Source organism: Pogonomyrmex barbatus, unplaced genomic scaffold (genome assembly GCF_055798465.1).
Source record: "Pogonomyrmex barbatus isolate J1 unplaced genomic scaffold, ASM5579846v1 scaffold9, whole genome shotgun sequence".
In the NCBI taxonomy this organism is placed as follows: Eukaryota; Metazoa; Arthropoda; class Insecta; order Hymenoptera; family Formicidae; genus Pogonomyrmex; species Pogonomyrmex barbatus.
The window spans coordinates 5,005,560-5,032,417 of record NW_028297193.1 but is presented as its reverse complement, the minus strand read 5'-3'; the positions used below and the strand labels follow the sequence as shown (position 1 = coordinate 5,032,417).

At 35.1% G+C, this 26,858-nt stretch overlaps 8 protein-coding genes across 13 annotated transcripts in view; 5 read left to right on the top strand and 3 right to left on the bottom strand.

Annotated features, from left to right (window-relative positions):
* The first annotated feature begins 177 nt into the window (after nucleotides 1-177).
* Nucleotides 178-2,809, top strand: Rpt2 (26S proteasome regulatory subunit Rpt2). Its single transcript, XM_011641760.2, has 5 exons — nucleotides 178-327; nucleotides 614-1,175; nucleotides 1,316-1,702; nucleotides 2,233-2,468; nucleotides 2,571-2,809. Exons 1-5 carry the CDS (start codon nucleotides 325-327, stop codon nucleotides 2,703-2,705), a joined length of 1,323 nt encoding a protein of 440 aa, XP_011640062.2. The 5' UTR covers nucleotides 178-324; the 3' UTR covers nucleotides 2,706-2,809.
* Nucleotides 2,797-3,871, bottom strand: LOC105429058 (uncharacterized). 3 transcript variants are annotated; one of them, XM_011641762.2, is made up of 3 exons: nucleotides 3,734-3,871; nucleotides 3,325-3,459; nucleotides 2,797-3,243 (listed from the first exon to the last, which is right to left on the bottom strand). In XM_011641762.2, exons 2-3 carry the CDS (start codon nucleotides 3,433-3,435, stop codon nucleotides 2,857-2,859), a joined length of 498 nt encoding a protein of 165 aa, XP_011640064.2. In that variant the 5' UTR covers nucleotides 3,436-3,459; nucleotides 3,734-3,871; the 3' UTR covers nucleotides 2,797-2,856. The 3 variants fall into 3 exon arrangements, with proteins under 3 accessions (XP_011640064.2, XP_011640066.2, XP_011640065.2); XM_011641764.2 differs by having other exon boundaries at nucleotides 3,612-3,742; XM_011641763.2 differs by lacking the exon at nucleotides 3,734-3,871 and adding an exon at nucleotides 3,593-3,727.
* On the top strand, nucleotides 3,741-4,929 carry LOC105429056 (18S rRNA aminocarboxypropyltransferase-like). The gene is made up of 4 exons (XM_025218725.2): nucleotides 3,741-3,877; nucleotides 3,951-4,117; nucleotides 4,190-4,577; nucleotides 4,648-4,929. Exons 1-4 carry the CDS (start codon nucleotides 3,742-3,744, stop codon nucleotides 4,764-4,766), a joined length of 810 nt encoding a protein of 269 aa, XP_025074510.1. The 5' UTR covers nucleotide 3,741; the 3' UTR covers nucleotides 4,767-4,929.
* Nucleotides 4,930-5,150: 221 nt separating this feature from the next.
* On the bottom strand, nucleotides 5,151-7,316 carry Dnaaf3 (Dynein axonemal assembly factor 3). The gene is made up of 6 exons (XM_011641765.2): nucleotides 6,971-7,316; nucleotides 6,699-6,888; nucleotides 6,337-6,507; nucleotides 5,974-6,153; nucleotides 5,658-5,892; nucleotides 5,151-5,598 (listed from the first exon to the last, which is right to left on the bottom strand). Exons 1-6 carry the CDS (start codon nucleotides 7,212-7,214, stop codon nucleotides 5,299-5,301), a joined length of 1,320 nt encoding a protein of 439 aa, XP_011640067.1. The 5' UTR covers nucleotides 7,215-7,316; the 3' UTR covers nucleotides 5,151-5,298.
* A 141-nt stretch (nucleotides 7,317-7,457) lies between these two features.
* LOC105429115 (Sin3A-associated protein 130) lies at nucleotides 7,458-13,293 on the bottom strand. 3 transcript variants are annotated; one of them, XM_089084957.1, is made up of 10 exons: nucleotides 13,069-13,293; nucleotides 12,309-12,637; nucleotides 11,432-11,667; nucleotides 10,892-11,228; nucleotides 10,398-10,601; nucleotides 9,918-10,314; nucleotides 9,679-9,825; nucleotides 8,326-8,766; nucleotides 8,029-8,219; nucleotides 7,458-7,949 (listed from the first exon to the last, which is right to left on the bottom strand). In XM_089084957.1, the coding sequence occupies exons 1-10, from the start codon at nucleotides 13,169-13,171 to the stop codon at nucleotides 7,701-7,703; spliced, it is 2,634 nt and encodes an 877-aa protein (XP_088941083.1). In that variant the 5' UTR covers nucleotides 13,172-13,293; the 3' UTR covers nucleotides 7,458-7,700. The 3 variants fall into 3 exon arrangements, with proteins under 3 accessions (XP_088941083.1, XP_088941085.1, XP_088941084.1); XM_089084959.1 differs by having other exon boundaries at nucleotides 7,692-7,949; nucleotides 12,724-13,268; XM_089084958.1 differs by having other exon boundaries at nucleotides 7,692-7,949; nucleotides 12,309-12,938; nucleotides 13,069-13,268.
* A 1,446-nt stretch (nucleotides 13,294-14,739) lies between these two features.
* RpS8 (ribosomal protein S8) lies at nucleotides 14,740-16,742 on the top strand. Its single transcript, XM_011641768.3, has 5 exons — nucleotides 14,740-14,881; nucleotides 15,332-15,462; nucleotides 15,787-16,038; nucleotides 16,174-16,303; nucleotides 16,573-16,742. Exons 1-5 carry the CDS (start codon nucleotides 14,878-14,880, stop codon nucleotides 16,680-16,682), a joined length of 627 nt encoding a protein of 208 aa, XP_011640070.1. The 5' UTR covers nucleotides 14,740-14,877; the 3' UTR covers nucleotides 16,683-16,742.
* Nucleotides 16,743-16,897: 155 nt separating this feature from the next.
* Nucleotides 16,898-19,551, top strand: mRpL1 (mitochondrial ribosomal protein L1). Its single transcript, XM_011641777.3, has 8 exons — nucleotides 16,898-17,253; nucleotides 17,473-17,656; nucleotides 17,735-17,945; nucleotides 18,028-18,207; nucleotides 18,504-18,618; nucleotides 18,967-19,085; nucleotides 19,180-19,277; nucleotides 19,374-19,551. Exons 1-8 carry the CDS (start codon nucleotides 17,235-17,237, stop codon nucleotides 19,504-19,506), a joined length of 1,059 nt encoding a protein of 352 aa, XP_011640079.2. The 5' UTR covers nucleotides 16,898-17,234; the 3' UTR covers nucleotides 19,507-19,551.
* A 415-nt stretch (nucleotides 19,552-19,966) lies between these two features.
* Cad99C (cadherin 99C) overlaps nucleotides 19,967-26,858 on the top strand; it is a 113,006-nt gene continuing 106,114 nt past the window's right edge. The window contains exon 1 of one of the 2 annotated variants that reach the window (XM_011641769.2): nucleotides 19,967-21,455. In XM_011641769.2, coding sequence (XP_011640071.2) covers nucleotides 21,453-21,455 — 3 coding nt within the window. In that variant the 5' untranslated portion in view covers nucleotides 19,967-21,452. Of the gene's footprint in view, nucleotides 23,072-26,858 lie in introns of both variants that reach the window. The other variant, XM_089084823.1, reaches the window with a different exon arrangement.

Here is a 26,858-nt window from a genome sequence, read left to right as displayed (position 1 = left end):
TCTCAAAGCGACCCGATCCGTTTCTCGTGTCTGTAAATTAAATTCATTTTACATATTTAATTTTGTCTCGGTTATTTAATTAATAAATGCGATTTTATGTACGTATGTAAAAAGTATCTAGAAAAATATATAAATTTCCCGAAAAATTGCGAATGTTTCTTTATTCGCAATCGAGATTCCTGTATCGATCGGGGCGGAACAATGAAAGTCGATCTTTTCCTATCGACTGCGCAGAATCATTCCAAGTGAACGGCTGGCGAAGGCGAATGACTTCGCCGTTTCGAAGGGGAGGTAGACCAAATCGAGGATCTATTGTGAGAGAGGATGGTGAGTTTATCAAATTATTAAATAATTTTTTATGTAAACTGTCAAATGTGGAGATATTTATTGCAAGAAACAGTTATCGTCAATTTTTTGGGGTTATACTTTGTTCATTAATTGTTTAGGTTAATTATCTTTCAAATGTTTGCTCTGCCTTAGATACTTTTTTCCAAATTTAATTAAAAGAAATATGATCTTTCAAATTTCATTTTTTTCGAATAAGTTTAAGTCTTAAGTTCTCTCGGATTTTTATTTATCAGCGGAATTCTTTAACGATAATAAATCATAACAGGGTCAGAATCAATCTGGGACTGGTGGCAGTGGTGGTGACAAGAAAGATGACAAAGACAAGAAGAAAAAATATGAGCCACCAATTCCAACGAGAGTGGGCAAAAAGAAGAGACGTACTAAAGGGCCGGATGCAGCCCTCAAATTACCCCAAGTAACTCCTCATACACGTTGTAGGCTGAAACTATTGAAAATGGAGCGTATAAAGGATTATTTGCTGATGGAAGAAGAGTTCATTAGGAATCAGGAGCGCCTGAAGCCACAGGAAGAGAAGAATGAAGAAGAAAGATCCAAGGTGGATGATCTCCGTGGTACTCCTATGTCTGTTGGAACATTGGAAGAAATAATCGATGACAATCATGCAATAGTGTCTACTTCGGTTGGCTCCGAACATTATGTATCCATCTTGTCATTTGTAGACAAGGATCAATTGGAACCTGGTTGTTCTGTGCTGTTGAACCATAAAGTTCATGCCGTTGTTGGTGTCTTAGGAGATGATACAGATCCTATGGTTACAGTGATGAAGCTTGAAAAGGCTCCTCAAGAAACTTACACTGATATCGGAGGTATGTATGCTCTGTATATTTTGTATTTAAATAATTTTCATTCATTCATGTACATTCTAATAAATCTATTTGCAAAGTGCTCTCTATTGAAGTATTTTGTAAAAATCTTAAGGAGTATGATTTATATGAATATGTTTCAGGTCTTGATACCCAAATTCAAGAGATTAAAGAATCTGTAGAATTACCATTGACTCATCCAGAATATTATGAGGAAATGGGTATTAAGCCTCCAAAGGGTGTGATACTTTACGGTCCACCTGGTACAGGAAAAACCTTGTTAGCCAAAGCTGTGGCCAATCAAACATCAGCTACATTCTTGAGAGTTGTCGGTTCTGAACTTATACAGAAATATTTAGGAGACGGCCCAAAACTCGTGAGAGAACTTTTCAGAGTTGCTGAGGAACATGCTCCATCTATTGTCTTTATAGACGAGATAGACGCAGTAGGAACGAAAAGATATGACAGCAATAGTGGTGGAGAAAGGGAGATTCAGAGAACCATGTTAGAATTGCTTAATCAACTGGATGGTATGCAAGCTTCTAATAATTTACAGGAGATTTTTAATCAACATCATTAAATTGATTATTGATTTATTAATGAATATATAATTCTGGATGGTATGCAAGCTTCTAATAATTTACAGGAGATTTTTAATCAACATCATTAAATTGATTATTGATTTATTAATGAATATATAATTCTGGTTTTGGTCTCTATGTTGCAAGTTTGCAAGTTTGCTATGTTTATTCAGTAACTAAATTATATTAACTAAATTATGAAAGTAATTTAGTTAATATAATAGAAACAAAGCCTTGAATTAAATTTGAATTTTTATATATAAATTAGAGTACTTATATATTAAATATTAATAAAAAAAAAAAATACTTAGACATTATGATGCAGCCATGACTGAAGATGTTATATCATATATTTTTTTAGACACATTATTAGTCTTTATATACAAAAATAATTGATATATTATATAAAATTATTTTAATATAAAATTCAATAAAAATCTCGTTATATTAGATAATAAGTTTAATTAAATTATCATTAGGTTTCGACAGTAGAGGCGATGTGAAAGTTGTTATGGCTACTAATAGAATAGAAACCTTGGATCCTGCTTTAATTAGACCGGGTCGAATTGACAGGAAAATAGAATTCCCACTACCAGATGAAAAAACTAAAAGAAGAATTTTCAATATTCATACGAGTAGAATGACATTGGCGCCTGACGTGAATCTCGCGGAGTTAATCATGGCAAAGGATGATCTTTCCGGTGCAGATATCAAGGTAGAATATTTTTTATAAAAATATTTTGCTTCGTATACGTCTTGTATAACTGTAAATTTTTTCTTATTGCTTTATTAAAATTTAAAACGAATCTCGTTTCAGGCAATATGTACTGAGGCTGGTTTAATGGCTTTACGTGAACGACGTATGAAAGTTACCAGTGACGATTTCAAAAAGTCCAAGGAAAGCGTGTTGTACCGAAAGAAAGAAGGTTCTCCTGAGGGATTATATTTATAAAAGGAACATTTATCGTTAATAATCTGTATGATTAAGTCGCGGAGTTATCCGGACGTTAATAAAAATTTCTATATAGGAAATAAAATTAATCTTTTATAACAATATATTTACAAGTATTTATTGAACTTTTAAATATTCTAAAATCAATTATTCATTCCGTATCTAAAGTATCTAAAGAATCGAGATCAATTCCTGATTTCTTTAAAACTGGCTTAAAGTATTCGCATAGCCTGCTTATTATTTTTGTGGAGTGCATTCTCTGTTCATTCAGAATCTCAGAGAATGGGGCAGTCTCAGGTGGGTTGGAAGTTTCGCTTTGTGATTCTATGCTGCATATCCAGCACGCGCCTCGTCTGGTTTTATCAAGAATAGCAGTTACATCGGCAGGGTGTTCTAAAGTCGAAGGCATTGAGACAGTAGCCAGACCCTTATACCTTCCTAGCATAAAAGCAGTCTTGAAACCATCCTTGAAGCCTATATCAAATCCATTTTGTAGTACAGAATCCGCACCGTCTTGCTTCCCTTCTCTGTAGCCAGTCTAAAAATTGATTGTCAAATGTAGAAGGCAATGTAAATATGATGTCGCGTACGATCCATCATAGACCTCTCTTTCACATACTTTGGCAGCGACGTCCATAACGCGTTCCCAGCATTTCGAAGCGACGTACAGAGAGTCGTCGTCTCTTACCGAATGCGGATCATGTTCTGTCGTGCGTATTACTTCTCCCATTTTTCAATTATTCTGCAGAATTACCTATTGGAACAATTTTGCGAAATTTAGTGAACGTTCTTATTTCAAATATATAAATATTTGATGAAATTATTTTTTAGTTCTAACGGTTGTGTAAAGACACAACTCGAAATATTTAATATAAATAATAACACACATGAAAAAATCACAATTACGTGTCTAACAGGGTCGATTTACAACGATGGACGTTAGGTTAAGTTGCGGATAAACAAACAGGATTCGGATCAAAAAACATCTTGGGCACGGACGGTGACGAACGACACAGCAATCAGATTACCTGAGAAAATGTCAGGACGTAGAAAGAAGAACAAGAGCAAATTGTTGCAGAGAAGGCACCGTCACGTCCTCGGTAAGGAGCAAAGGTACCATCAGTCGCGAGACCGAGAATCGGATGAATCGAGCGAGGAGAATGACAAGACAGGTTAGATCGGGAACATTTTTCACGGGGGATTTATGCTTTACAACGGTCACCGAGACTCTGGTCAAACTTGCAGAGTCGGCAAACGAGTGGCCGTTACCATTCCCAGTGGCTATGTGGGACTTGGAGCACTGTGATCCCAAAAAATGTACTGGCAGGAAGCTGATGAGACAAGGTTTAATAAAGTTGTTGCGATTGGGCACTCGATTTCAAGGCCTATGCCTCACTCCTAAGGGTAGCAAGGTAGTTGATAGAATAAAGAATCAACGACATTGACAGCAATCTCATAATGGAGTCCTGGATACGATGTTGCAGTGCGTGACTCCCTTGGATCGTGAAATTGTGCAAAAGTACGGCTGTGCAGTCGTAGATTGTAGTTGGTCACGGATAGACGATACTCCTTTCCATAAAGTAAAGACAGCCCATCCTCGCATCTTGCCATTCTTGGTTGCTGCCAATCCTGTCAACTTTGGGAGACCCTGTGAGTTGAGTTGTGTCGAAGCTATCGCGGCTACTTTAATTATAACAGGATTCACGGATGAAGCTAAGCTATATCTTGAGAAGTTTCGTTGGGGACACTCATTCTTGAAGCTGAATGATGAATTGTTGGAAAAGTATGCTCGTTGTGCAAATATTGAGGAAGTGATAGCAGTACAAGATAAATTTTTAGAAGATGCCTGGAAAGAGAAAATAAATAGGCTTGGTAAGAATGTCTAATAATTATCTTCTATTTATCTTTTTAATCTCTGTTTTAATATCATATTTGTTCTTAGCGCTTCCCGTCTTCCCGCAAAGTGATACGTCATCTGAAGAAGAAGAAAAAGAAGAAAAAGACAAAGATAAGAATATAGTATCCGAAATAACTGAAAATCTAGACAGTGCAAAAGTATAAAGTACAATGATTAATTATGGTTATTTGACACGATCGAGTATTATAAGCACTTTTACATATGTAAACATTTGTACATTTTGTTGAAATATTGACTATATTATATTACAAATTTGTAATATATATATATTTAAATTATGCATGTAATTAAAATAATGATAAAAGATTTTTTCATTATTTTTTCATATATAAATCATATATATTCTTTCACTAAGATGATAACAAACGTACTTCAATTTTACATATCAAAAAACTAATTTCTTGAATTTCTAAAAATTGATACATTAAAGCATACTCAAGATCCACATTGAATAACTTAAAGAAGAAATTGAAAATAAAAAAGATTAAGGATCTTTTAAGGATCTTTGATAAAAAATTATTTCTCAATCTAGCCTTAAATTGGCATTTTCTTTTTTTATTCGTATTTTTTTGTTTATTGATTAAACTTCTCTATTTTATCCTATCTAACTTATTTATGTTATGCTATCTAATATGTATATTTAATATTAAATTATTAAAATATATTTAACATCACTTAATTTTTGCAAAAACGAGCAAAAATATGTTCATTAGAATCAAAGTCATAAAGTGAACGAAGTCCATTTTCTTGTGCAATTTCTTTCAATTCTTTGGTAAAATTTTGCAGATCCTCTTTGCGAAGGTCTGCCATATGTTTACGCAATTCGACAATCACCGGTGCACCTGCGGATGCCAATGGTGCCAGATTTGCTAATTGTTTTGTCATGTTATGCGCTATCCAAATCAAATGGAATTTATTTATATATTCGCATTTAGATTTGAGAGACTCCAGTGATGTTGCAGGATAAAAAATTATCTAAAAATAAAACTCTTATATGAAATATCCATTGACTTATTGCAGCATACAAAACGTACCTTGTGGTTTGGTACTTCCACCCAAGAAATCTTTTTATTTTGCTTAGATTTATTTTCAACATCTATCCACGATTCGTTTTCCATTTCAATATCTGGCATTTGGCTCACTATAATGCTATTTAGAATTGAGGCATCCCTGTGAGCACCGACATAATCTTCACACAGTGGTTCTTTTGCTTTTATTTCGTGAATTGCACGCATTACTTCACGTTCGGCAATATCTGTTGCCCTGAGCCTTCAAGATATACAATTTAAGAATTTTTATTTACAGGAAACAATAAATGCGCAAATTTCTCTATCGAAAATATTTAATTACTTTTCTTCATTTTTTTCAATAGCAGCCCAAGTAAAAAAGGGACCGTTTACGATGTCTCCCAAATATGCATAATGTATAAAGCCAGGTCCACATTGTATTATATTATTTAACAGAGTCGGATTGCTTCTAGCTGGTTCACCTTCGAGCCATGTAAAAGCTACGCCATTATTTCTCCAAAATCTAATAATTATAAATAATACACGATGTTTTCTTATAAATGACCAATGGAGATAATCATTTCATCTAAAGTACTATACAAAGCTATGCGAAGTAATCTCATTATCATCATCTCGTTATCATTTTCATTTATAAATTTGCATCGTTTTTATTATATGCTTTTTCTTTTTCTCTCTATAAACCTACCTATATTCTTGTATAGTAAGATTAGTGGTACATCTGGGTTTTAAAACCATGTAATAATCCCAATCAAAAACGCCTTCTCTATAATCGTACCTTGTTTTCAATAATTTTCTAATCCTGCGATCCCAATAATTTACAATGGGAACTCCTTCGCGTGTCGCGCGCGCCCAGAATCTTGTGATATAAAGAATTATTAGAAATTAGATATTGGCGAATTTTTCATTAGGTCTGTGTTCAAGAGTTTTGTATTATAAAATATTTCAAATTAAATTTTGTTCAAACGTTTCAAAATATCAAAATTCATTACTGTTTAAAACCATTGTCTCTTTTCGAATTATATTCTCTTAAGTTTAACGTTAACTTACTTAAAAATGGATTCCAAATTATCTCTATCCTTATGTTTAAATTTTTCTAACGATAACCATGGACAGTCAATGGTCTGAGTCGGAATATCGATCAATTGTTTGGCACATTTCGCCAGATATTTAGCTGTTGCTGGTCTCAAAATGGTATTACCCAAAATCTCCAAATAATATCGCGTCGCTTCCTGTAGTCCTTTAATATATATTGACTACATGACATATGTTAATTCCTATGATGTTCAACATAAATTGAATATTAATTTGTAAATACATACCCAAATCTTTTTCTAAACAAATGCTTAATAAAAGCACCGATCTAGCAACTTGTTCCAAAGTCGGTTCGATAACATGATACGTGATAGCTTGATCAGAATGTGTATAAGATGAAGCTAGTGTCTTCATAATATGCCGTGCATCACCCGCGCCTACAATCAATATTTCAAGATTGTCTAAAACACAATTTTCTTTTTGTGTTATTTCAGCTTGTAAATCTAACGGTTGACTATATCCCCACCACATATTTCAAGATTTGCTAAACTTTATAAAATATATATTTTTATGGAATGTATGTACTATTGGGGATTATATTACTGGTATCAAGCATGGTTCAAGATTTGTTATCTCCATGACAACCTCATGTTGTATATAAATACTTAATATGTTATAAAGAATATTCTAGCTTGTTCTCGAAGAAATTAATTTGGTTTAAAAAGAGATATACATAAATTAATTGAAGGCAGAAATTAAATGAATAGAAAGACATTTGTCTAAAGGAGTATAAGAAGTATTATATTAAAATAAAAACATTATAGATTCATATAATAAAATTATAAACATATCGTTCTATATAGTGACATAGTCATGTCTTTTAGACTTATAAAACCATTTATTTATTCCTATATATATAGAATCTGTGACACAGATAAAAATAGTTCCCTTTAGCGAACCTTTCTTCAAAGAAGTTCATTTATAAAGATTCTACTCGCATTCATTCAGCATGATAGCTCATTTTTCTCTCTTTTTCTGAGCTCTTTTGTTACCACAGCGTTGTAAAAGATCAGTAATAGGATCTTTGTGTTGAAATATAGCAACGAGCTGTGTACGCGCTTCGATCATGCCTTCGCTGATCAAATTACTGCGTTGCATGTTGCCCTTGATTAGTTCATTCACACGTTCGAGTCCATCATTATGTCTATTTTTTCCAGTTTGCTGCGATTCCAGTAACATTAGAGTCGTCTTTAATTTTTCGTGAACCTATAAACGAATATAATACAATAATTATTTGCTACTCACTTAAACTGAACAAAATTCAATCAATATTCTTTTCAAATACCTGTTTCTCAAGTTCTGCAATATCTTCCATTTGTGTAGTTAGATGATAGATTTTCCATCCATTCAGTTTTTGTAATACATGTTTCTGTTGCGCCAATTCAGCAACCGTTGGTCTTCTTTCTTCACGCGGTCGGACATCGCTGGGTCTTCTGTAATGATGTAATCTAACTGTCCATTTATTTTTCCAAGAGCCTGAAAACAAATAGAATATAATTGGGATTATACAAGAATTAACATAAGAAGTATGTAACATAATAAATGAACATAATAAAATAAAATGTTTATATTATACACATACCTAATAAACTTGGCACAGGTCGTGTCCGTATTGTGATTTCTGTTTGCTGAGTAGATGATTTGATATCACTTTGTACATTGGAGATTTGTCTCTTATCGGACAATTTTTCTTTTGATTCCTCTTTGCCTTCTTTCTTTATTTTTTCATCTGTGAGAAATTGCATCTCTTCTTCCGTACATCTAGGTTCAGTTAATTCTACACCTGTAAGTTGTTGCTTACGAGGCTTCTTCCTTGGTGACATTTCTATAGTGGGATTAATAGTAATTCTAGATTGCTCAGGTTCCTCATCAAGACCTGGCGAAGACGTAGCAGACACGGTTGTAGATCCAGAACTTTGACATCCACCGCCGTCCTGATCTCCTTTTGGCGAACATGGCGGACTGGACATTGCTCTACTTGATGGTAAAGCCGCTAGTACAGGAACTAAATTTTTAGCTGCACCTGCAAGAAATTGTAACTTATATATAAAATTTAAATTATATATTTTATCTAATCGATTTTCAGTAAGAGGAGGTATAACTGAACTAATAGTAGGAAATTTCCAATAAATTATTTATCTTAATATACGATAAGAAATGGAAAGAAATAAACAAAAATTAATTATAGTTACATTATATATAGTTATATTATACTAAAAGAATACATATAGAAAATTTAACTAGAAATTTAACTATTTATTTTGTCCTATTTTTTTCGAGTTGTTTCAATAAACTGGATATTAAAATATTTTTTCCATGTAAATAACTCTATATATATATTTATGAAAAATTATATTTATGAAATATACATATTTATGAAAAAACATATATTTTTTTTTTATTAATGTATATAAGATCAATTTTTTATAAATACATTTCAACACATTGCAAAATTAAACCCAATTTCTGACTTTATAAATTAGTAAAAATATATTTAAAAATAAGTGTTTCGCAAGATCGTTTGTTTATATCTTTGGCCCGATCACGATAACATTGGCTCCTCAAAATGAAAATGATTTTCAGAAACATTTTTAACAAAAAACCATGAAAAAAATAAAAATAATTCTCCAACCAACAAATACGCTCCGTAAGCAGGAGAGGGTGTGGGTAGACCTCGCTTCGCGTGGAAAGTTGAAAACCTATGTGAAACAGTACAATCATAGACTTTTTCTGGCCCCATAAGCAAGGGGATGTGGGATCTTGCTTCGCGTGGAAAGTCGAAAATCTATGGGAAATAGTACAACGTGGACCTTGTTTCAAGGACTTTGTTTCCAGAACCTTGTAAGAAATAGAACTTTTTCATATCTCTTATTAAAAAAGATTTCAAAAATAATTTTCATTTTAAGGGGCCAAAGTTATCGTAATCGTCCCATACCTTTAATTGGTGAATTGTCATGATCTCTTTTTCTCAAGATGCTTGGTCTAGGAGATGCATTAGGTTTACTATGAGGTTCCTCATATCCTGGTTCAACAACTAATCTTACTGGTTGTACTGCGGCTTGACGAAATTGTGAATATGTTCCTACAAATACAATATAATTCTTAAATAATCTTTTTATTGCAAAAAAAAAACAAAAAATATATTTATTCGCTTAATTTAAATCATAATTTTACCACTGGTCTCAAAAGAAAGGTAAGTAGTAGTATGCGGTGGATGTATGTATTGTCCTTGAACCGGCTGAGCGGAACTTGTGGTCGTGCTGCTGTTGGTAGATGACATACGCAAATTAGCTTGTTGCGCTGGTTTGATCTGAACGGTTTGTCCAATATTTTGAGCCTGTACAGGAGCAGTCTTGATCGGTGCTGATGCAGCCCTCACTGGTAGAGAAATGGGCAATGGATGCAAGGACATTCCTGTGATTTTTGCAACCGTAGTTGGAGCCGTTTGCAATATACGCATTGTATTTGAATGTGTATTTGCAGTTGTAATTATTTGGGACACAGTAGTAAGATTCGATAGAGATGTGACTGTTTGAACAACCCGTGGCGCACCTTGTTGTTGCTGTTGAACCTGTTTGCAATTGTTTTATTTATCAATTATCTCAAAAGAAAATATATTTTAATATATTGCAATCTCAAAAATAAAATATGTACTTGTGAAGGAATAACAATATGGCCAACGGTGGACGGTACAGCCACTGTGTTAATTGACAATTGTCGACCTACTGTTGATTCTACTGAACCGAGAGTAACCGAAGCCGTACTGCTTATTCTATTCGCTGTCTCCACGATGGGTGTTGGAACAGTTATACGTTTTGTAGTACCTGTTGTACTCAGAAGTCTGCTGGACTGAATAGGCTAAACATTCCAATAAAATTTATAAATTCATAAATTGTATATCTTTCCTCTTTATATTGTGCAAATCAGAAAAGTTGTACACTCAACCGTCACGTATGCTTTCACCGCCGGGTCGAACGCATTGTGTCGATATTCGTGTACCATGACTCAAAATTATGTATTTCACAACTGTAAGTTTTTGAAAGTATGTAAAAGAGTAAACAAAAAAAAATAACATTACAGATATAAACATATATAAAAAATATTAAAAAAATATATACATTGTTTATATATATATTTTTTATATTTACTTGAATGGATTGTGTTGATGATCTGCTTGCTTGGGTCGTCTGTGATACAGTTACTACTTGTGACGTTGATGGTCTGTTTTGGGCAACTGGAAGTCTCGTAATATTACTGTTTGTTGGTAAAATTGGCGTTATTAACCTAGACGAACTACCAGTGACCATGCTAGCTTGAAGAGATCTTCCTTGATTGTTTGGCGTAATTAATCGCTGCTGTTGTCCCGCATATACAGATTGTGGCCTCGAGATTCTGCTAATAGGAGGCGTGGGATGCCTTGGTGATTGTGCATATATTGCAACTGACGTCTTGGGTTGCCATTGGGGATTAGAGATCGGTGTAGTCCTATTAAAAAAAAAATAAATGATATAACACACGTGACAATTTTATTAAAACAAATCTGCATATATTTTTGATTAATTATTTCAATTTCTCTCTTGTCAAACATACTCTATTTTACTTTCTTAACTACCATTTAAAAAATTATATTCTATTTTATCAAATGTATCGTATATACATATATTTTATATATATATATATATATATACCCTGGTCTAGTAGTAGGCACAGGCTGTCCTGTATTCACCCTGACAATAGGGGTAGCAACTGTTGATCTGGGTGCAGAGATATTAGCAACTGCAGCAGGTCCTCGTGGTACATGGTATGTAGCTGGCATATTAACTGTCTGCTGCGTCAATTGTTGTGCTTGTGGCTGGTTTGGCCTATTATCCATAGTAAACATTCCTGGTGGTACTATTTTTACTGTAGAGCCTAAAGAACATAACTAGAAGCAGGATTTAATGTTAATAAATCAATTATATCATAATATATATACATACATACATACACACACACACACACACACACACACACCACACACACACACACACACCACACACACACACACACACACACACACACACACACACACACACACACACACACACACACACACACACACACACACACATACATATATCACATATACATCACATACATATATACACATATACATATATATGTATGTATATATACAGATATAATAATTAGTTAATAGATAACTTTCTTATATCTACTAAAACTTACTACAATTATCAAATATTTTTATCCAATATTGAACATTGAAATAAATTTTATTATTACATATAATTTAAATAATTATATTTTGAATGATACAAAACAACCTTGGTAAAAATTAAGATAGAAATATAAATAACAAAAAAAAAGTGACATAAACATAATTAACAAACCTTCTAAGAAGCACAAATTAAAACATTGGAATATAAAAAGATTTATTTTGAATTTAATATCCTAATTTATACTTTTTAGAAACTTTTGTCGCTTTCCTCGCTATGCTTATGCTTTGCTCTTCGTTTTTGCTAGAGCACAATAACATTATAATTTCAACATAGTACAAAGAATTACCGTTGTTGTTATTTTACTGGTTTCTGTAGATGAAGTAGCACCAGAAGGTACCACAGGCTTCATTAAGGACAACTTCGGATTCATATCCAGGGACACTGATTTACCTACTAAATTGCCAATTCCTACCGATCCAACAATAGTCTGAGTCGGTTGAATATTCTGTATATTACTATGAACTACACTCTGTACGTTCTGTACACTTTGCACACTTTGCACATTCTGCACGTTCTGCATTGTAGTCAAGTTTTGCACCACAGTCTGTATCGACACAGTCGTCTCTGGCATACGCTTGTCATCACTGCTACTTACGGTGCTCATTTTTAAAAGTGCTGTCGAAATAAAACAGACAAATTAATGACACGTCGATGTACACACATGATGAGAAGCAATCAGCAGACTAAAAAGCTTTTTTCACAAGATTAACGACGGGATCACAGGGATTTACGCGGGAGTTGACCAGCCAGTGGCTCGAGACATATTGAGCTTGATAGACGGATAGTTTTGTGCCAATTAGGGAGCGTCGTTCCCCAGTCTTAAACATCGAAGGTTACGCTGTCCTTGCTGACGCCTGGCACGACAGAAGACTTGGCTGGGGACGCGTAGCCACCGCATCATCGATTTCGCGCGCTCCTGAGAACGAAAGAACGAGCCACGTAAAGCCAACAACATTTTCTCTCTCTTTCCCTCATCGAATTGCGTTTCGAGCGGTTTCCGCACCAGTCAACTACCCGCGTAGCGTCGCCGTAGAAAATGCGTATACCTTTCAACGTTTTCAGACAATCGTCAGTCGTAAATGCACGATTGAACACAACAGGATTTGGACTTGTGGGCCACGCAAAGGTTCGATTCAAGCAGCAACACATACCACAGCCTGTATAACACTCTTTGCATCGCTACAAACATTTACGCGGCGCGTAATGCTGCGATAGGATCACTGATGACACAGTACGGTGGTGCGGGAAGGCGGTCTTTGCTGGAAAGGCGGTCAGAACGAGCGTTCGAAAAAGCCTCGGCCGGGGACTGAGCGGGAATCCGGTAATCGCTGCCTATGATTGGAGTAAACTTTTAAGGCTACGATCCACTTTAGCGCTACAAAAGTTTCGAAGCGTTTGATTAGCCAATCAGAACTAAGAATTTTATAAATTGACCAATCAAAAAATACTTCAAAGCATTTGTAGGACCAAATGGACTGCACCGTAGATACATGTAAAATATAAAAGAATACTAAAGATATGGTAAGTATATCTATCCTTAGTGTATAAAAGCCATGGTGTAAAGAAACAAGGTGTGCTCTTGCGAATGAAAATGTTTAACCAATGAGGATAGTGGAACAAGTAGTTGGCCATATTAATATATCAGTCAATCAGCGTTTTTCTTGCGATATTTAAAATGTAGTATAAATAAGGACGGACAATTCATGAATTTATTTAATTGAACTACTATTGCGACTTTTATTATTAATAATTATTAAATCTTCTATTATCAAGTCACATGTCACGTAGTCACAAATTTGTTTTTTTACAAATTTGTAAAAACTTTACTATTATTTTTCAATATGGAAGGCGACTTGTTCCAACGCCATATCTGCGCAGATGAACCCAAAGTGTGTCTACTTCACGAACACACTTTGTTTCTTTACACCATGATTTTAAGTAAAATTAATAAAATTAGTAAAAGCCGTTTTCGACTCGCTATATCGGGCTAGTGCACACTAAAGACCGCTACACATAAAATAAAGAGCATCCCGTTCGATCACATTGAAATAGCCACTTACAGCGATCAATGCCTGGAGATTTTTCACTGGCTTAACCAATCAAATAATTTTATTTTAAATTGGCCAATCGGCAACGTGGGCAATTGAGCGCCATCTCATAAAATATCTAAATGTAATAGCATATTATTTTTTTGATAATAAAATTATGAATTCACATTTATCTAAGGCTGTGTTCATAAATTTACTGCCAATACTGAAAATCTATAGAATACGTAGACTACATGTTTTTAATATTGGCAGTGAATTTACGAACACAGCCTAAATAATACGATAAATTCATTGACTATTTATATAAACATTTTGAAATGTTTATGTATTTTTATATTTCCATAATTTCATGTATATCCTACCGTTTAATATGCCCCCAACAGCAAGCCGAAATTGCTATAAGTGAGCAATGTAAATATAAATATATATATATATATATATATATATATATATATATATATATATATATTAAAAAATATTGAAATAATAATAAACTAAATATTACATTATGATGTTCAAAATTTTAACAATTATGCATGCAACTCCTTTAAAATCGTCGGTCTTTAATAGTGGTTTTTGTAAAACATATATGCATATTTGTACAGTTACGTAACATAAACTATAGATAAATTCATAATGCGTTTTATGGAATTCGCTAATATTTTATTAGTCCTTTACGAAAAAGCAGCCAATCAGAAGCGTCAATACGTATTATACCAGCAGAGGGCGGCTCTGTTCGTAAAAATCAATTGATGGTGGTTTCTCTAATTTTCCGGTAAGCTCGGGTCTTTTCTGCATCGCGGCAAGATGGGTGAGTGGTATCGTTTTCTCGAAATTTATTTTAATCCGTGCGAATCCGAATTTTCTCGTTGCAATATCATAATGAAACGCGAGCTGTGCGTAATTCGAACATTGTTCTATTGTCAGCGAAAAATATTATCTTTATATTCTCGTTTCGGTTCGCGGAAACTATCTCGATAATCGTCGACTCGGAGCGGCGACATGCTTTGAATGCGAGCGCGTTGATTGTGCTTTCAATTTGTGTCTTTTGTTTATTTAACAACAAACACCATGCTCTAAACAAATACAGATACTTTGAATTAGTTGTATGCAAATTATATATCGTATAGAAAAAGAAAGTCAATACGATGTGCTCCATTTAATTAGGTTAACTTTCCTTTTCTGATGAATTTTCCCGTGAGTCTATGTCGCTAATGTTAGGTTTTAGTAATTTACATTGTTTGTTTATATTGTATTTTAGGTATCTCCCGAGATCATTGGCATAAACGGCGAGCCACTGGTGGAAAGAGGAAGCCCATCCGTAAGAAGAGGAAATTTGAATTAGGACGTCCAGCTGCAAACACCAAGCTTGGACCACAGCGAATTCATACTGTAAGTTCAGACTTAACTTAGATTATAAATGAATTCTAAAAATCAATCGGCATTAATAAAGATGAATAATAATTAAGAATATTAGTGTTATAAAGAATAAAATTAAAGTTTTTGCAATCATTAATTTATAAATTACATTGTTATTAGTTAAGAGAATCTTAAATATCATTTATTATGGAAGTGATGATATCCTTACCTACTCTGAGTGCCATGATTATTCATAATCTCACAGCGATCTGATATAAATTTCATAAATATAATGTCTAAATATAATGATGCTTTGAAATTGATTATAAACATGTTTATTTTATTTATATATATAAGGTCCGTACACGTGGAGGTAATAAAAAGTATAGAGCCCTTAGATTGGATACAGGAAATTTCTCTTGGGGCTCTGAGTGCAGTACTAGGAAAACTCGTATCATTGACGTTGTTTATAATGCATCAAATAACGAGCTGGTACGAACCAAGACTCTGGTAAAGAATGCCATTGTTACGATCGATGCCACGCCATTTAGGCAATGGTACGAGAGTTATTATGTGCTACCACTGGGTCGCAAAAGAGGCGCTAAGCTGGTCAGTATTTAAACGTATAATTTAAAACGTATTGATAATAAAAAACGTAATAAAATCAATATGTAAAAACGTATTGATTCAAATGTATACAATATTATATGTAGGATATAAAATGGAATATAATTATTTCTTTAGACGGAAGCAGAGGAGGAAGTATTGAATAAAAAGCGTTCTAAGAAAACAGAATCCAAATACAAAGCCAGACAACGATTTGCCAAGGTTGAGCCTGCCTTAGAAGAGCAATTTGCAACGGGACGCGTTCTTGGTAAGAAAAATTCGATTTTTTTATAAAATTAATATTTGTTCTTTTATAGAATTAACATTTATTAATATGATTTTTGACTATATTAATGTTTCTCTTTAAACAAATAAAACGTAAAACAATTTGAATCATTCATAAAATACTTTCTTTATATTATGTGAAATGTAAAAACTTGTAAAATGAAAGCATATAAAATACTTTCTTTTACATTATGTGTATACTTCAAGATTGAGAAAAGTTGCTTAGAACTAAACTTTTTTTTTTTATTTCAGCTTGTATAGCAAGCAGGCCTGGTCAATGTGGTAGAGCTGATGGTTACATCCTCGAAGGCAAGGAACTTGAGTTTTATATGAGAAAGATTAAGAGTAAAAAAGCTAAATAAACATAATTATGATCCATTAATAAAAAAAAGATCTTGAAATATAAATGGAACCATCTTGAACCTGTTATTTATTATTTGTTTTCGAGTGAAGGTAAAAAAAGACTCGCCAAGCTCGATAAATAAATCCGTCTTTTTGAAATATTAGAGCAATCCTTTACACGGCCTTTTTGAAAATGTTTTCTGGAAGAAGACATTTTCAATGGAAAATAATTTATATGTTTAAAAATGGGAAATGGGAAAATGGGAAAATGGGAAAATTTAAGTGATGTTAAAAACAAATTTAAAATTGAGATTCCATGACATCAAAATGTTTATCAAAATATTAAAACATTTTTTGATTTGTCGAATTGTAAATTTATGCGAAATAAAATTGGTCAATTATTCTTTTTTGTCCGTTTGTATGTACATATAATTTTAGTGGGGAGAAAGCTCGGCCATATTAGGTTTTCCCCTTTGATTCCCTCTACTTCTATAGAAGCTTCTATAGAATCTGCTTCGTAAAAATTTGAGTCGTCATCTGCTGCCATCTGGGTTGTTTCTGCTTGGTAAAATATGGCGGCAGTAGCAAGTGGTACATGCTTTTTCTTATTTTTTTGAACATTTTGTTCATTAACAGTACATGAATAATAATTTAAATATTTTCTTGCTTGTTGTTGCTTAACGAATAAGTTTCTTTAACGAGTGCTTTCTTCATAAAAAGTCTATTGTACATAACCTCAAGTTATATATTTTTATTTGATAGGATGGTTAAAATAATATTAGATCTTTTGACAGCGATTCTGTTTTGCAGCCTGGTTGTTAAATAGTTTTTCCACAACATATAGACACGCGATCTGCCTCAATTTTTGTCCTATTAGTTTCTTACAAGTGCGGAACTATGCTGCCAGAAAAGGCACGAGAGAAAAAGCTAGAAAGAAAAGAGTCAAAGTGGTCATTGAAAAAGTGGGTTTCATCCCACATAATCAGAGAGCAGAGTAAGCATGTTTTTATGTGGCATATTTATGAGAATATATGTAGCTATTATGTTAGTACTACTTTTCTTTCAATATCAGTAAAGCTAAGAAGAAGCCTGAGATAAAGGATATTATACCAGATGACAGCAAGAGATCAGAACCATTAGACAATGTATGGATTTCGAAATTTCATAAATGGAAAATTTATTCATTTGAAGAAGCGATGCAAAATCATCGTGAGACGCATCACCCCACTATATATAATATGCCAAATGCACATATTAATGCATTTATAGAATTGGATATGCAGGTGAAAAAAAAGAAAAAGTGCAATGAAAAATTGTAATATATATAAATGAGACTATACTAAATGTATAATCATATGTTATCAGGATGTAAAAAAGACAAAATTTGTTGAAGCTTTCTCACGAATTGTATGTCTGCCACATGTATTTGATCATGGTCAAAGCAGAAAAATATTGGCGTTTTGTAAGACTTCTGAAATGGAGGATGTTGCAAGAGAAGCTGGTGCTCATTTTGCTGGTGGCAAACAGTTGATAAAAATGATTCAGGTGAAGTAAAATATGTATGTATATGATTGTATTAAAGAAATAATGATTATAGATTTGTTGAGTGATCGCTCACTCTTATTAGTATATTTTAGATTTAACATGGATCTGAAGGTTCATTGTAATCACAGATGATTTCTGAGCATTCACTTAACCATCGTGTTTCTTGAATGTAATCAATATATTAGTACTTCTTTTCAATATATTGTAATCACTCATGTACCTGTTATATATATAACAAGTTTGCATGAAAAAATTATGTTTTAGCGAATCATTAATTGATAGATGTTATATTTTAGAATGGAGAATTTTCATTGAAGGAGTATGATATTATTGTAAGCGAACCAAGCATTTTACCTGATTTACTGCTGATTAGAGGACTTATGAGGAAAAAATTTCCTAGTGCTAAAACAGGTAGAAATATGTAGTTAAACTTCGAAATTTTTATATTTAAGATATATTAAATGTATATATATGTATATATAGATATATATATATATATATGCAAATACATTGTTAACATAGATAGTATAGATAGTATAACATAGATAGTATATACTTAGTAATATTTGGCATTCAAGCATTTGTGTAAATATATATTGCCTTGTTAGTAACAAGTAATATAAGCAATACTATCTAATTGAAAAATACTATTTCAATTCCAAAATATAAATTTTGCGCAATTTTTAACGTTTATATTAAATGATTTATGTTGATCTTGAAATCAATGTTTTATATTCTTTATAATTTTTATTTTATTAGGTACTCTTAATACCGATATCAAAAAGCTCGTAACGAAATTTTTAAACGGCATTAAATATACGGCAAATCCGCATGTTGTTTTAAAATCTTATGGAACCGTCGATATCACATTTGGAACGGTAAGTTGGATAAATATTTTATGTCATTACAAACAAGTGTTAATATCAATTTTATCAGTTAGGATGGTTTAAAAAATTATTAATCAATTTATAGCTTGATATGGACACGAAGCAATTAGAGGAAAATTTTGCTACCATTATTAAGGATGTTAATGAAGCAAAGCCACGTCGTCCAGGACCTTTTATTACAAGGTAATATTTGAAGGTTTATTACAAGGTAATATTTATTTACATGACAAAATTATGATCTTATATAAATAAATAATAATTATTATTATACTTTGATAGAACTCGTATTACATGTGCACCTTCAGCAGAAATGCTTAAAGTTGATTTTGAACAGTATCTGCCTAAAGATAGTATTCTCAAAGTGGAAGAAGAAGAAGATGAAAAACCAGATGTTGTTATTGCATCTCATTAATATTGTCCATAAGGATAGCAATAAAATAATATCTACAGTTAAAAATATATACATTATAATAATGTATTAACAGCAAGAACCTATGTTTTCCTCCCATTATAACTAACGAGATTTAATATTTCACACATGTATCCTGATTTTAAAAGATTTGCAGATTTTTTTTAATTAATAATTAACGGAAAAAATTATCAATAAGACGTTGCTGGATTATAATATTGCAACAGTGAATGGATGAATGTTATATCTTATGCATATTAAATTTTATAACTATTGTGGTTTTATATGTTAGAATATAATTGTTGTTCGCAACCGCATATAGTTTGACCGTAATAATCCTTCAACGAAAGGCATATAATTATGCAGGACGTAATCTCGTTAACGCAGATAGAACATGACTATGGTCTACCGCTTGTACGTTAATAAGCTACGGTACAAGCATATGGAGGGAGACAGAGGCGGCTTTAGAAGTAACGGTGCCCTAGGCAACATATTTACTACTAATGAATACCACGAGATTCTACTTCATTGAGCGAGCTATTGTACACACAAGGGCTTCGATGATAAAGCGCTTACAGATATTTAACTTCTATATGTTACGTCTGATGAAATCTTATAGCTATCTCGTAGTCTAACATGAAGCCCTTGCGCGCGCAAAAGCTTCTGCAAACACGAGACTTTTGTAAATTGTTAATTATAGTTCAAGATAGAAGCCCGTGGTTTATGATGTCTCGATGCATTTAAATAGAAATATACTTTTTAAGATTCCGAAAAATATTTACTGTTTTAATAAAAATGGTAAATTTCATGCGTTTCAATATTTTTTTTGGACGCGTGTACGAAGATTTTAGATACAAAAATATTTATCTCGATATGACGTAAGACTAGTTGAGCAAAACTTTTACAGAATTGAGTTCTTTGACGAATAATTTCACAATTATTTATTTACTTTTTTACGTTTGTGAGAATTTAAATGTTAATATGGGAGATCTTTGCAATGAGGATCTCGATGAAAGCGTTTACGAAGCTCAACACGAGCGCGATCGTTATAGTCGAACACGGTGATGCACTTTCACACGCGCGGTCACCTAGTTCGCCTGACGGCACAACCGTCTCTGCGGGAATCGCGTACCTACGACGAGTGGAGCGAAGGAGAACGAAGAAGGAGAGGAGTAGAAGGAGCGGCGAAGGCAAGTGAAGCGAAGGAAATGAGAATGGAGAACACGGTGAGCGGCGACCGGTGGTGGTGCGGCACCAAACGATCGGTGGAGGGGCAACGGCTTACCTACCTGCCGGTCGTGGGCTCAGTCGGTGTCCGCCAGGTTGAAAATCCGTCCGTCGCTTCTCTTGTACTTCTTAACTGGCGTGATCGTATACGCGAGCCGGCCACGCGTTTTCGTGCCGTTTCTTTTTTTCTTTTCTTTCAGAGAAGCTAAATGCGCCGGAAACCGTGACTTTTATCGAGAGAGGGTGGCGTTACCTCCCCATTGACCTACTGATCAATCTCTCTCGGTATCGATGCTGATGATCGCGCGGGAATCCGATTGAATAGTCTGCCTTGGCTATACGGCAGACCCGGAAAGGCGAAAGGTTTTGCGCGCGAACCAGAAAAAAGAGATTTCGTGTTTGTGTGTGGAAAAGTGGAGGAGGCGTATGCACGCGCGCGTTTGCGACACGCGTCTCTCTCTATGTGTATGTGTTTACGTATGGTGTGATCCGTGTTGACTGTGTAGGGTGCAACGACACGACGAGAGAGAGAGAGAGAGAGAGAAAAAGAGCAAGAGATAGAAAGAGAGATAACGCAGAGAGAGAAAAAGAAAGAGAGACAGCGACATCAAGTTTCGCTCTCGACATCAGTCGCTCCGATTGCCTCCTTCGTAGACATGCCCCTGCTGAACAGCCAACAACTGCGACATTAGGTGACATATAGGCGCACACGTGCAACAGTCATGGTAAGTTTGTAACAGACCGCCTCCGGCTCGGAGCACGCGCTCCGCAAAATCGAATCCGACGAAGTCGTGGAGAGTGGATGCAAACGATGCAGTCGACTACATCAACGTCTATTTAATATCAAATTAGTTTTATTTCGAGTATCAGCATTAAATTATTTATAATACAAAATTATTATACAGCTTTGTTATAATTATTTTTTCGAAATTTTTGAACTTGTCAAATATTCGAAAATTGCATTTCTTCTCGACGTACGCTGTTATTGCATCCAATTTCTCGATCGTCATTTATCATCCCTTCGTTAAATCTAGTCGACGTAATTGAAGAAGCGAGGTGAGAATTATAACGCCACGGTACTTTCCAAGCGACAGAAGTAACACGCTCTGCGTGTTTCTCACATGCTTTCATCGTGTATTTATTTATTTCTATTTTATCCATCCGTGTATCCATTTTAGCTTACGTCTTTCGTAGCGGTGCGGAGGGAAATGAACCCTTACGCATTAAAATTATGCGCGCGCGGTTGCTCTCACGTGCGTGGAGTTTAAAGGGCATCTTATAATAAAGGTCGACGCGTGTGAGGAGGTACGGCAGGCCCAAGCAGGCTCTGATCTCTTCATTTCGCGTATGCGAGCTGCAAGAGAGGAAGCTCGCAAGGTGAATACGGACGTCGGATTGGTATGCGGTGTCCGTAATTTGCAGCCACGAGTGTCGTTATTATGGCATACACGCGAACGCGCATTTCGCGCGTGGCACCTCCGGCATTTTCGAAGATCCTCGTTGTCCGCCAAAACAATACGGACGATAAGAAAGCATTTATGACTATTTATTTCTGAAGAAGAAAAAAAATTATCATTATCTTTAATTCAATAATAATCAAAAATATGTACTATTTCACTTCGGGTAACATGCAGTAAACATGCATCGACGATAAGATAGCATTTATATATTTATCTAAGTCTCGAAATTGGTCTCGATTAGTCATTCAAAAAAACATTTATCACAGTATTCTTATAATCTTGACCATTATCTCTTCAATTTTCGGAAGTCGGAAGTTTTTCGAACGAACTTCCAACGAAGTTCAAGGTTTTTCTCCGATTTGAAGTAGGAATCTTCAACAAATGTTATTCTTATGAGATAATATAAAATATATGAAATATGTCGATAAACGAAGCGAACTATTTTTTGTTCTAACGTTCTCTTCATTCTTTTTTTCTCTTTTTTTTTTTTTTTTTTGGAAAATCTACTTCCGGCAGGATATTAATTTCGAAAGTCGAGAGATGTCGATTTTAAGTACAGCGTTTCACGTTAACGATTATTTCGGGAGTGTCTTATTTTAGCCACTATTTTATGCGCGAGAGAGAGAGAGAGAGAGAGAGAGGGGGGGGAGAGAGAGAGAGAGAGAGAGAGAGAGAGAGAGAGAGAGAGAGAGAGAGAGAGAGAGAGATCGTTGATGAGATCGAACTGGCATAGTCAGCGCAGTTGCGATCGCCGCGTTTCTTTTATAGGACGGCTGCTTCTGCGTCGTTTCTCCGTGCGAAAAGTCTGCGCCACGGAGGATTAATTCTGCTCTCGCAGATAGTTCGCGGACTAACGCATCCACATTATGCAAACGCCGCGCGTGAGTTGCGTGTCTCGATTTATTTTCCACGACGCGATCCGGCGGATCGTTGCGTGTTGCTTATCGCCCGAGCCCCGATCCAAATTCATAAGCAGTCGTCTGTAATGTACTCTCAATAAGTATACATCGTACATCGCCCACCCCTCCGTCGGATCCTCCTTTTCACCTCGATGATACCTGGCCTTGTTAATTTATATGTATGAAGATTCAATTTGCAACGAACGCGTTTGGCTCTCTCCTAGTTATTTTAACTCAAATAGATTACTCTTATTTCTGGAAGATCCCCTGAGAAAGACGGTCGTCTGGCAAACCACACAAATTCTCAAATCGTGTTAGTATTGCTATTAATAATACCGTGAGTATCCTTAAAATCATGTCGGACGGGAATATTTTCGATTACGATATCTTCGTACAATATTTAGAGTGTAATCGTTTACTATCGTTCACGTGGTTTTTTATCAATTGGATCATAAAACTATCGAAACCTTGATTGTCACTTGTTAAGTTGTTTTTGACGCGCTACCATCTCGCAAACGGGATGTCGCAGAGTCACGCAAGGCAAGAGATTGCTGTACATTGCAAGGTCTAAGTATCAATAATTTCTCAACTATGTCACGATACGACGTTCCTTAACGAGGTGAACCTCGAGGTCGAAAAATCAGATAATGTCACGACAGCGAAAGTTCGAATGGTAAAAACGTGTCAAAGGCGTAATTATATTTAATTAGTCTTCTTTTTTTACAAAATATTAAGATGTAAAATTTAAAAAAGAATTCGAATTATATGTTAAACAATTGCTTATATTATTTAGAACAAAACATTCCGGGAAAACACATCTCGATATAGATTCGTTGCATTAATTTGATATCAACAATGTTTCCTTTAATTTTTCAATTGATAAAAAATAGCTATCTCATGAAACAATTAATAATTTTTAATGATCAGTTAGTGCTTCATTTATTTCTAAAATTTTTTTATTCAACTCTGAAATTGACAATCGCCGTTTTTAATTATTTCGCAGACAAATTTTAGTTGATGTATCGTCTTATTAAATCTATAATTTATCAGTCGTAATACCGTGTTCTGAAATGAGCGCGCAACCGCACTTATTTCAACTGTCCATAAGAGAGAAATACCGGTTATAAATATGATTTAAGTCTACATCGTTCCTCTCTCTCGGCGCTTCGTATCTCGCTCAATACGCATTATCCGGTGTATGAATCTCTCGGAAATGCTGTTCGCGGCGTTGTCACGCATTTCTTAGTGGCGATCTTAATAGATCGCCGGCGTATGTATCGGGCGTATCGACGGGCGAACAGATTCCGGATTATTATCCTGTCGGGACGGCGGAGCGCGTTTTATTAACACACACGCTGGTGGAAATTACGGTTTTGCGTACGCGCGCGGATCGGTCGTGCGTGCCGAATCGCCGCCTGAAAAACCTGGGCTCCAGAAGCGAATGCAAATCACAGGTCCCTATGGGGATATGTGTCTCCGTAACATTTTCCTCCGACGTTTTCCTCCACCCGGTTTCCTCCCCGTTCGGTCGAGCGGGACACACGCGGTTCGCAACCCTAATTGCATCTTACAGCGCGCTCACGACGCTGACACACGACCTGACAACGGCGCGGAACTGTATCTCTCTCTCTCTCTCTCTCTCTCTCTCTCTCTCTCTCTCTCTCTCTCTCTCTCTCTCTCCCTCTCTCTCCGTTCGTTTCCACGCTCGTTTGCCGGAAAATTGCAAATCGACGATTTTTCGTGGGAGCCGCGCGATCCGCGCGCGAATTTCCCTTTCGTGAACTTATCACGACCTTTCCGCGGGTCGTGGGACCGGGTACCACCCAGCGGCCACGCTAATGCATGCCGTTTCTAATGCGCTCTGATATGTGCACCAGGAAACCGCGGGCCGAGACAGATACACCTTGACGTAATCCGATCGCGCAATCGCGCCTCGTTTCAACCGGCCGGTCTGTCTGTCTGTCTGTCTGTCTGTCTGTCTGTCTGTCTGTTTATCGGCGGTCTTTTTCTCCTTATTTCCGCGAATGCCGCGATCCTTACCGCACGTACCGCCCGGAATTGCGGGATCGGTCCAGTTTCACAACGGCACGAAAAACACCGAAAACCTTTTATCCTACGGCAAATCAGTCCGCGGTAAATCGTTTCGCGTAGCTTGTTAACTGAATACTCTGATAAAGTATCGTGTACCGTGTTTTTCAATTGCCCGCAGATACCAACTGCTGCACTCGTCGGTGCGCCGGCTATTTTTGTTATGCAGATGAAACACAAATCGATCTAGAGAGAGCAGAATGCGATCTAAAAATAGATTAGAGACTAAATCAGATAGAATGTTGATGTTGAAATAATCATTATTTTCCAGATCTTATTTATATTTTGAATTAATTACTTTTATAAAATTTTTAATTTGAAATTTATTTGCCAAGATATCGAAAGTATTGAAAGTACACGGAGAAAACACTTACTGATAAATTTAAAAATTTGACCAGATCTGAAAATAACTTTGTCGGACCGTCAAAATTATTATGGAGAACGCTTAAATATAATAATAATACTGTCAAAATTTTTCTTCTACCAACCAATTCATCATTGTACACAATAATTTTGAAGGCTTAACAAAATTATTTGAACTGTATCTGGCTAAATTTTTAGGTTTTCTAGCAAAAGTGTTCTTTCCGTGTAAAGATCAATTTTTTAAAAGAATTTTTAAAGCTATTAAAAAAAGATATTAGAAAAAGAAGATTTTTAAAGAAATTGCAATCGTAATGGCGAGAGTTTATTTATATGTTAGAAAATATTTCAATTTGCTTCATGGGATTAATGACACCTTTTGGCACATCGAAGATTAAAGAAGCGCAAGAATATCGCTTTATTATCACAAAAAACGAGGAAATAATCGAAGTAGTAATAGTAGCGATGGTTATTAGCGATTCGTTGCAAAATGCCAACGTGACATTCACGCGAAGGAAAGTCTGAGCGCGCGAGCAGAGACGCCAGACAGCAGGAGAGGACGGAGGAGAGGCAGGTATCAGCTAAGGAAAAATGACGGATACGAAGCGGTTATGTGCCAGGTCGACCGGTTCTTCTTGTTACTCACTTCCTTCGCGAGACATATACTGGGTGACGATGACAACGCGTTCGTCCACTGCATTAAGCGCGCTGAGGCTTGCTGCAGGGGAAGCGATTCTCGTCTCAACACGAAACCACGTTGATGTAACCGAAGTCGTGCAAGCATCAAGAGAAATTAAGAGATCTCTCGATTAGATAACAGGAAAAAAAAGCAGTAATCAACAATCTAGCTTTTAATTAACAATCAATAATCAACTAATTAATCACTAATTAAGTGAGGAGAAATCGTAAATCAAACGATTTGTCACAACATCTCTTATTTTTGTTTATTTAACATTTAACTCCGTGTGAAAGTATTAAATTGAATTAAAATCTCTTAGAGGATCTTGATGCTTATTTTATTATTTTATTAATTATGAAATGCGTTTTGAATGCGAGCGGGCCCGCGGCTAAGGGGGCTTTCTAGGCTAGTTTTCAGGCGGCTAATTGCTTATTGAAATTCAGATGGGATCGAGTATATTAATCTCGGGGCGCGCTTAATCAATTATCATTAGTAGGTACTATTCGGCCGTAAATGCGTTGGCTATCATAGCGTAAACAGGAAGGTTGCGTAAGGGCTTTAGATAACTATTAAATAATCTTTGTCGGCGTGTCTCTGCGCGCGGATTCTTTATTAGCAACGGTAGTCGATTATGAAATTCGC

Bases quoted from the DNA above. Each gene is read 5' to 3' on its own strand.
- Rpt2 (XM_011641760.2), top strand. The intron at 1,176-1,315 runs GTATGTATGCTC...AATATGTTTCAG, and splicing joins AACTTACACTGATATCGGAG to GTCTTGATACCCAAATTCAA. The intron at 1,703-2,232 runs GTATGCAAGCTT...AATTATCATTAG, and splicing joins ATTGCTTAATCAACTGGATG to GTTTCGACAGTAGAGGCGAT.
- LOC105429058 (XM_011641762.2), bottom strand. From the start codon at position 3,435: ATGGGAGAAGTAATACGCACGACAGAACATGATCCGCATTCGGTAAGA. The intron at 3,244-3,324 runs GTATGTGAAAGA...ATCAATTTTTAG, and splicing joins TTATGGACGTCGCTGCCAAA to ACTGGCTACAGAGAAGGGAA.
- LOC105429056 (XM_025218725.2), top strand. From the start codon at position 3,742: ATGTCAGGACGTAGAAAGAAGAACAAGAGCAAATTGTTGCAGAGAAGG. The intron at 3,878-3,950 runs GTTAGATCGGGA...TCAAACTTGCAG, and splicing joins CGAGGAGAATGACAAGACAG to AGTCGGCAAACGAGTGGCCG. The intron at 4,118-4,189 runs GTAGTTGATAGA...ACGATGTTGCAG, and splicing joins TCACTCCTAAGGGTAGCAAG to TGCGTGACTCCCTTGGATCG.
- Dnaaf3 (XM_011641765.2), bottom strand. From the start codon at position 7,214: ATGTGGTGGGGATATAGTCAACCGTTAGATTTACAAGCTGAAATAACA. The intron at 6,508-6,698 runs GTAAGTTAACGT...TTATATCACAAG, and splicing joins AATTTGGAATCCATTTTTAA to ATTCTGGGCGCGCGCGACAC. The intron at 5,893-5,973 runs GTAATTAAATAT...TATATCTTGAAG, and splicing joins ATTGAAAAAAATGAAGAAAA to GCTCAGGGCAACAGATATTG.
- LOC105429115 (XM_089084957.1), bottom strand. From the start codon at position 13,171: ATGTGTTGCTGCTTGAATCGAACCTTTGCGTGGCCCACAAGTCCAAAT. The intron at 11,229-11,431 runs GTATATATATAT...TTTTTTTAATAG, and splicing joins GTGCCTACTACTAGACCAGG to GACTACACCGATCTCTAATC. The intron at 9,826-9,917 runs GTAAAATTATGA...TTGTATTTGTAG, and splicing joins CCTTTCTTTTGAGACCAGTG to GAACATATTCACAATTTCGT.
- RpS8 (XM_011641768.3), top strand. The intron at 15,463-15,786 runs GTAAGTTCAGAC...TATATATATAAG, and splicing joins GACCACAGCGAATTCATACT to GTCCGTACACGTGGAGGTAA. The intron at 16,039-16,173 runs GTCAGTATTTAA...TTATTTCTTTAG, and splicing joins GCAAAAGAGGCGCTAAGCTG to ACGGAAGCAGAGGAGGAAGT.
- mRpL1 (XM_011641777.3), top strand. The intron at 17,657-17,734 runs GTAAGCATGTTT...TTTCAATATCAG, and splicing joins CCACATAATCAGAGAGCAGA to TAAAGCTAAGAAGAAGCCTG. The intron at 19,278-19,373 runs GTAATATTTGAA...ATACTTTGATAG, and splicing joins CCAGGACCTTTTATTACAAG to AACTCGTATTACATGTGCAC.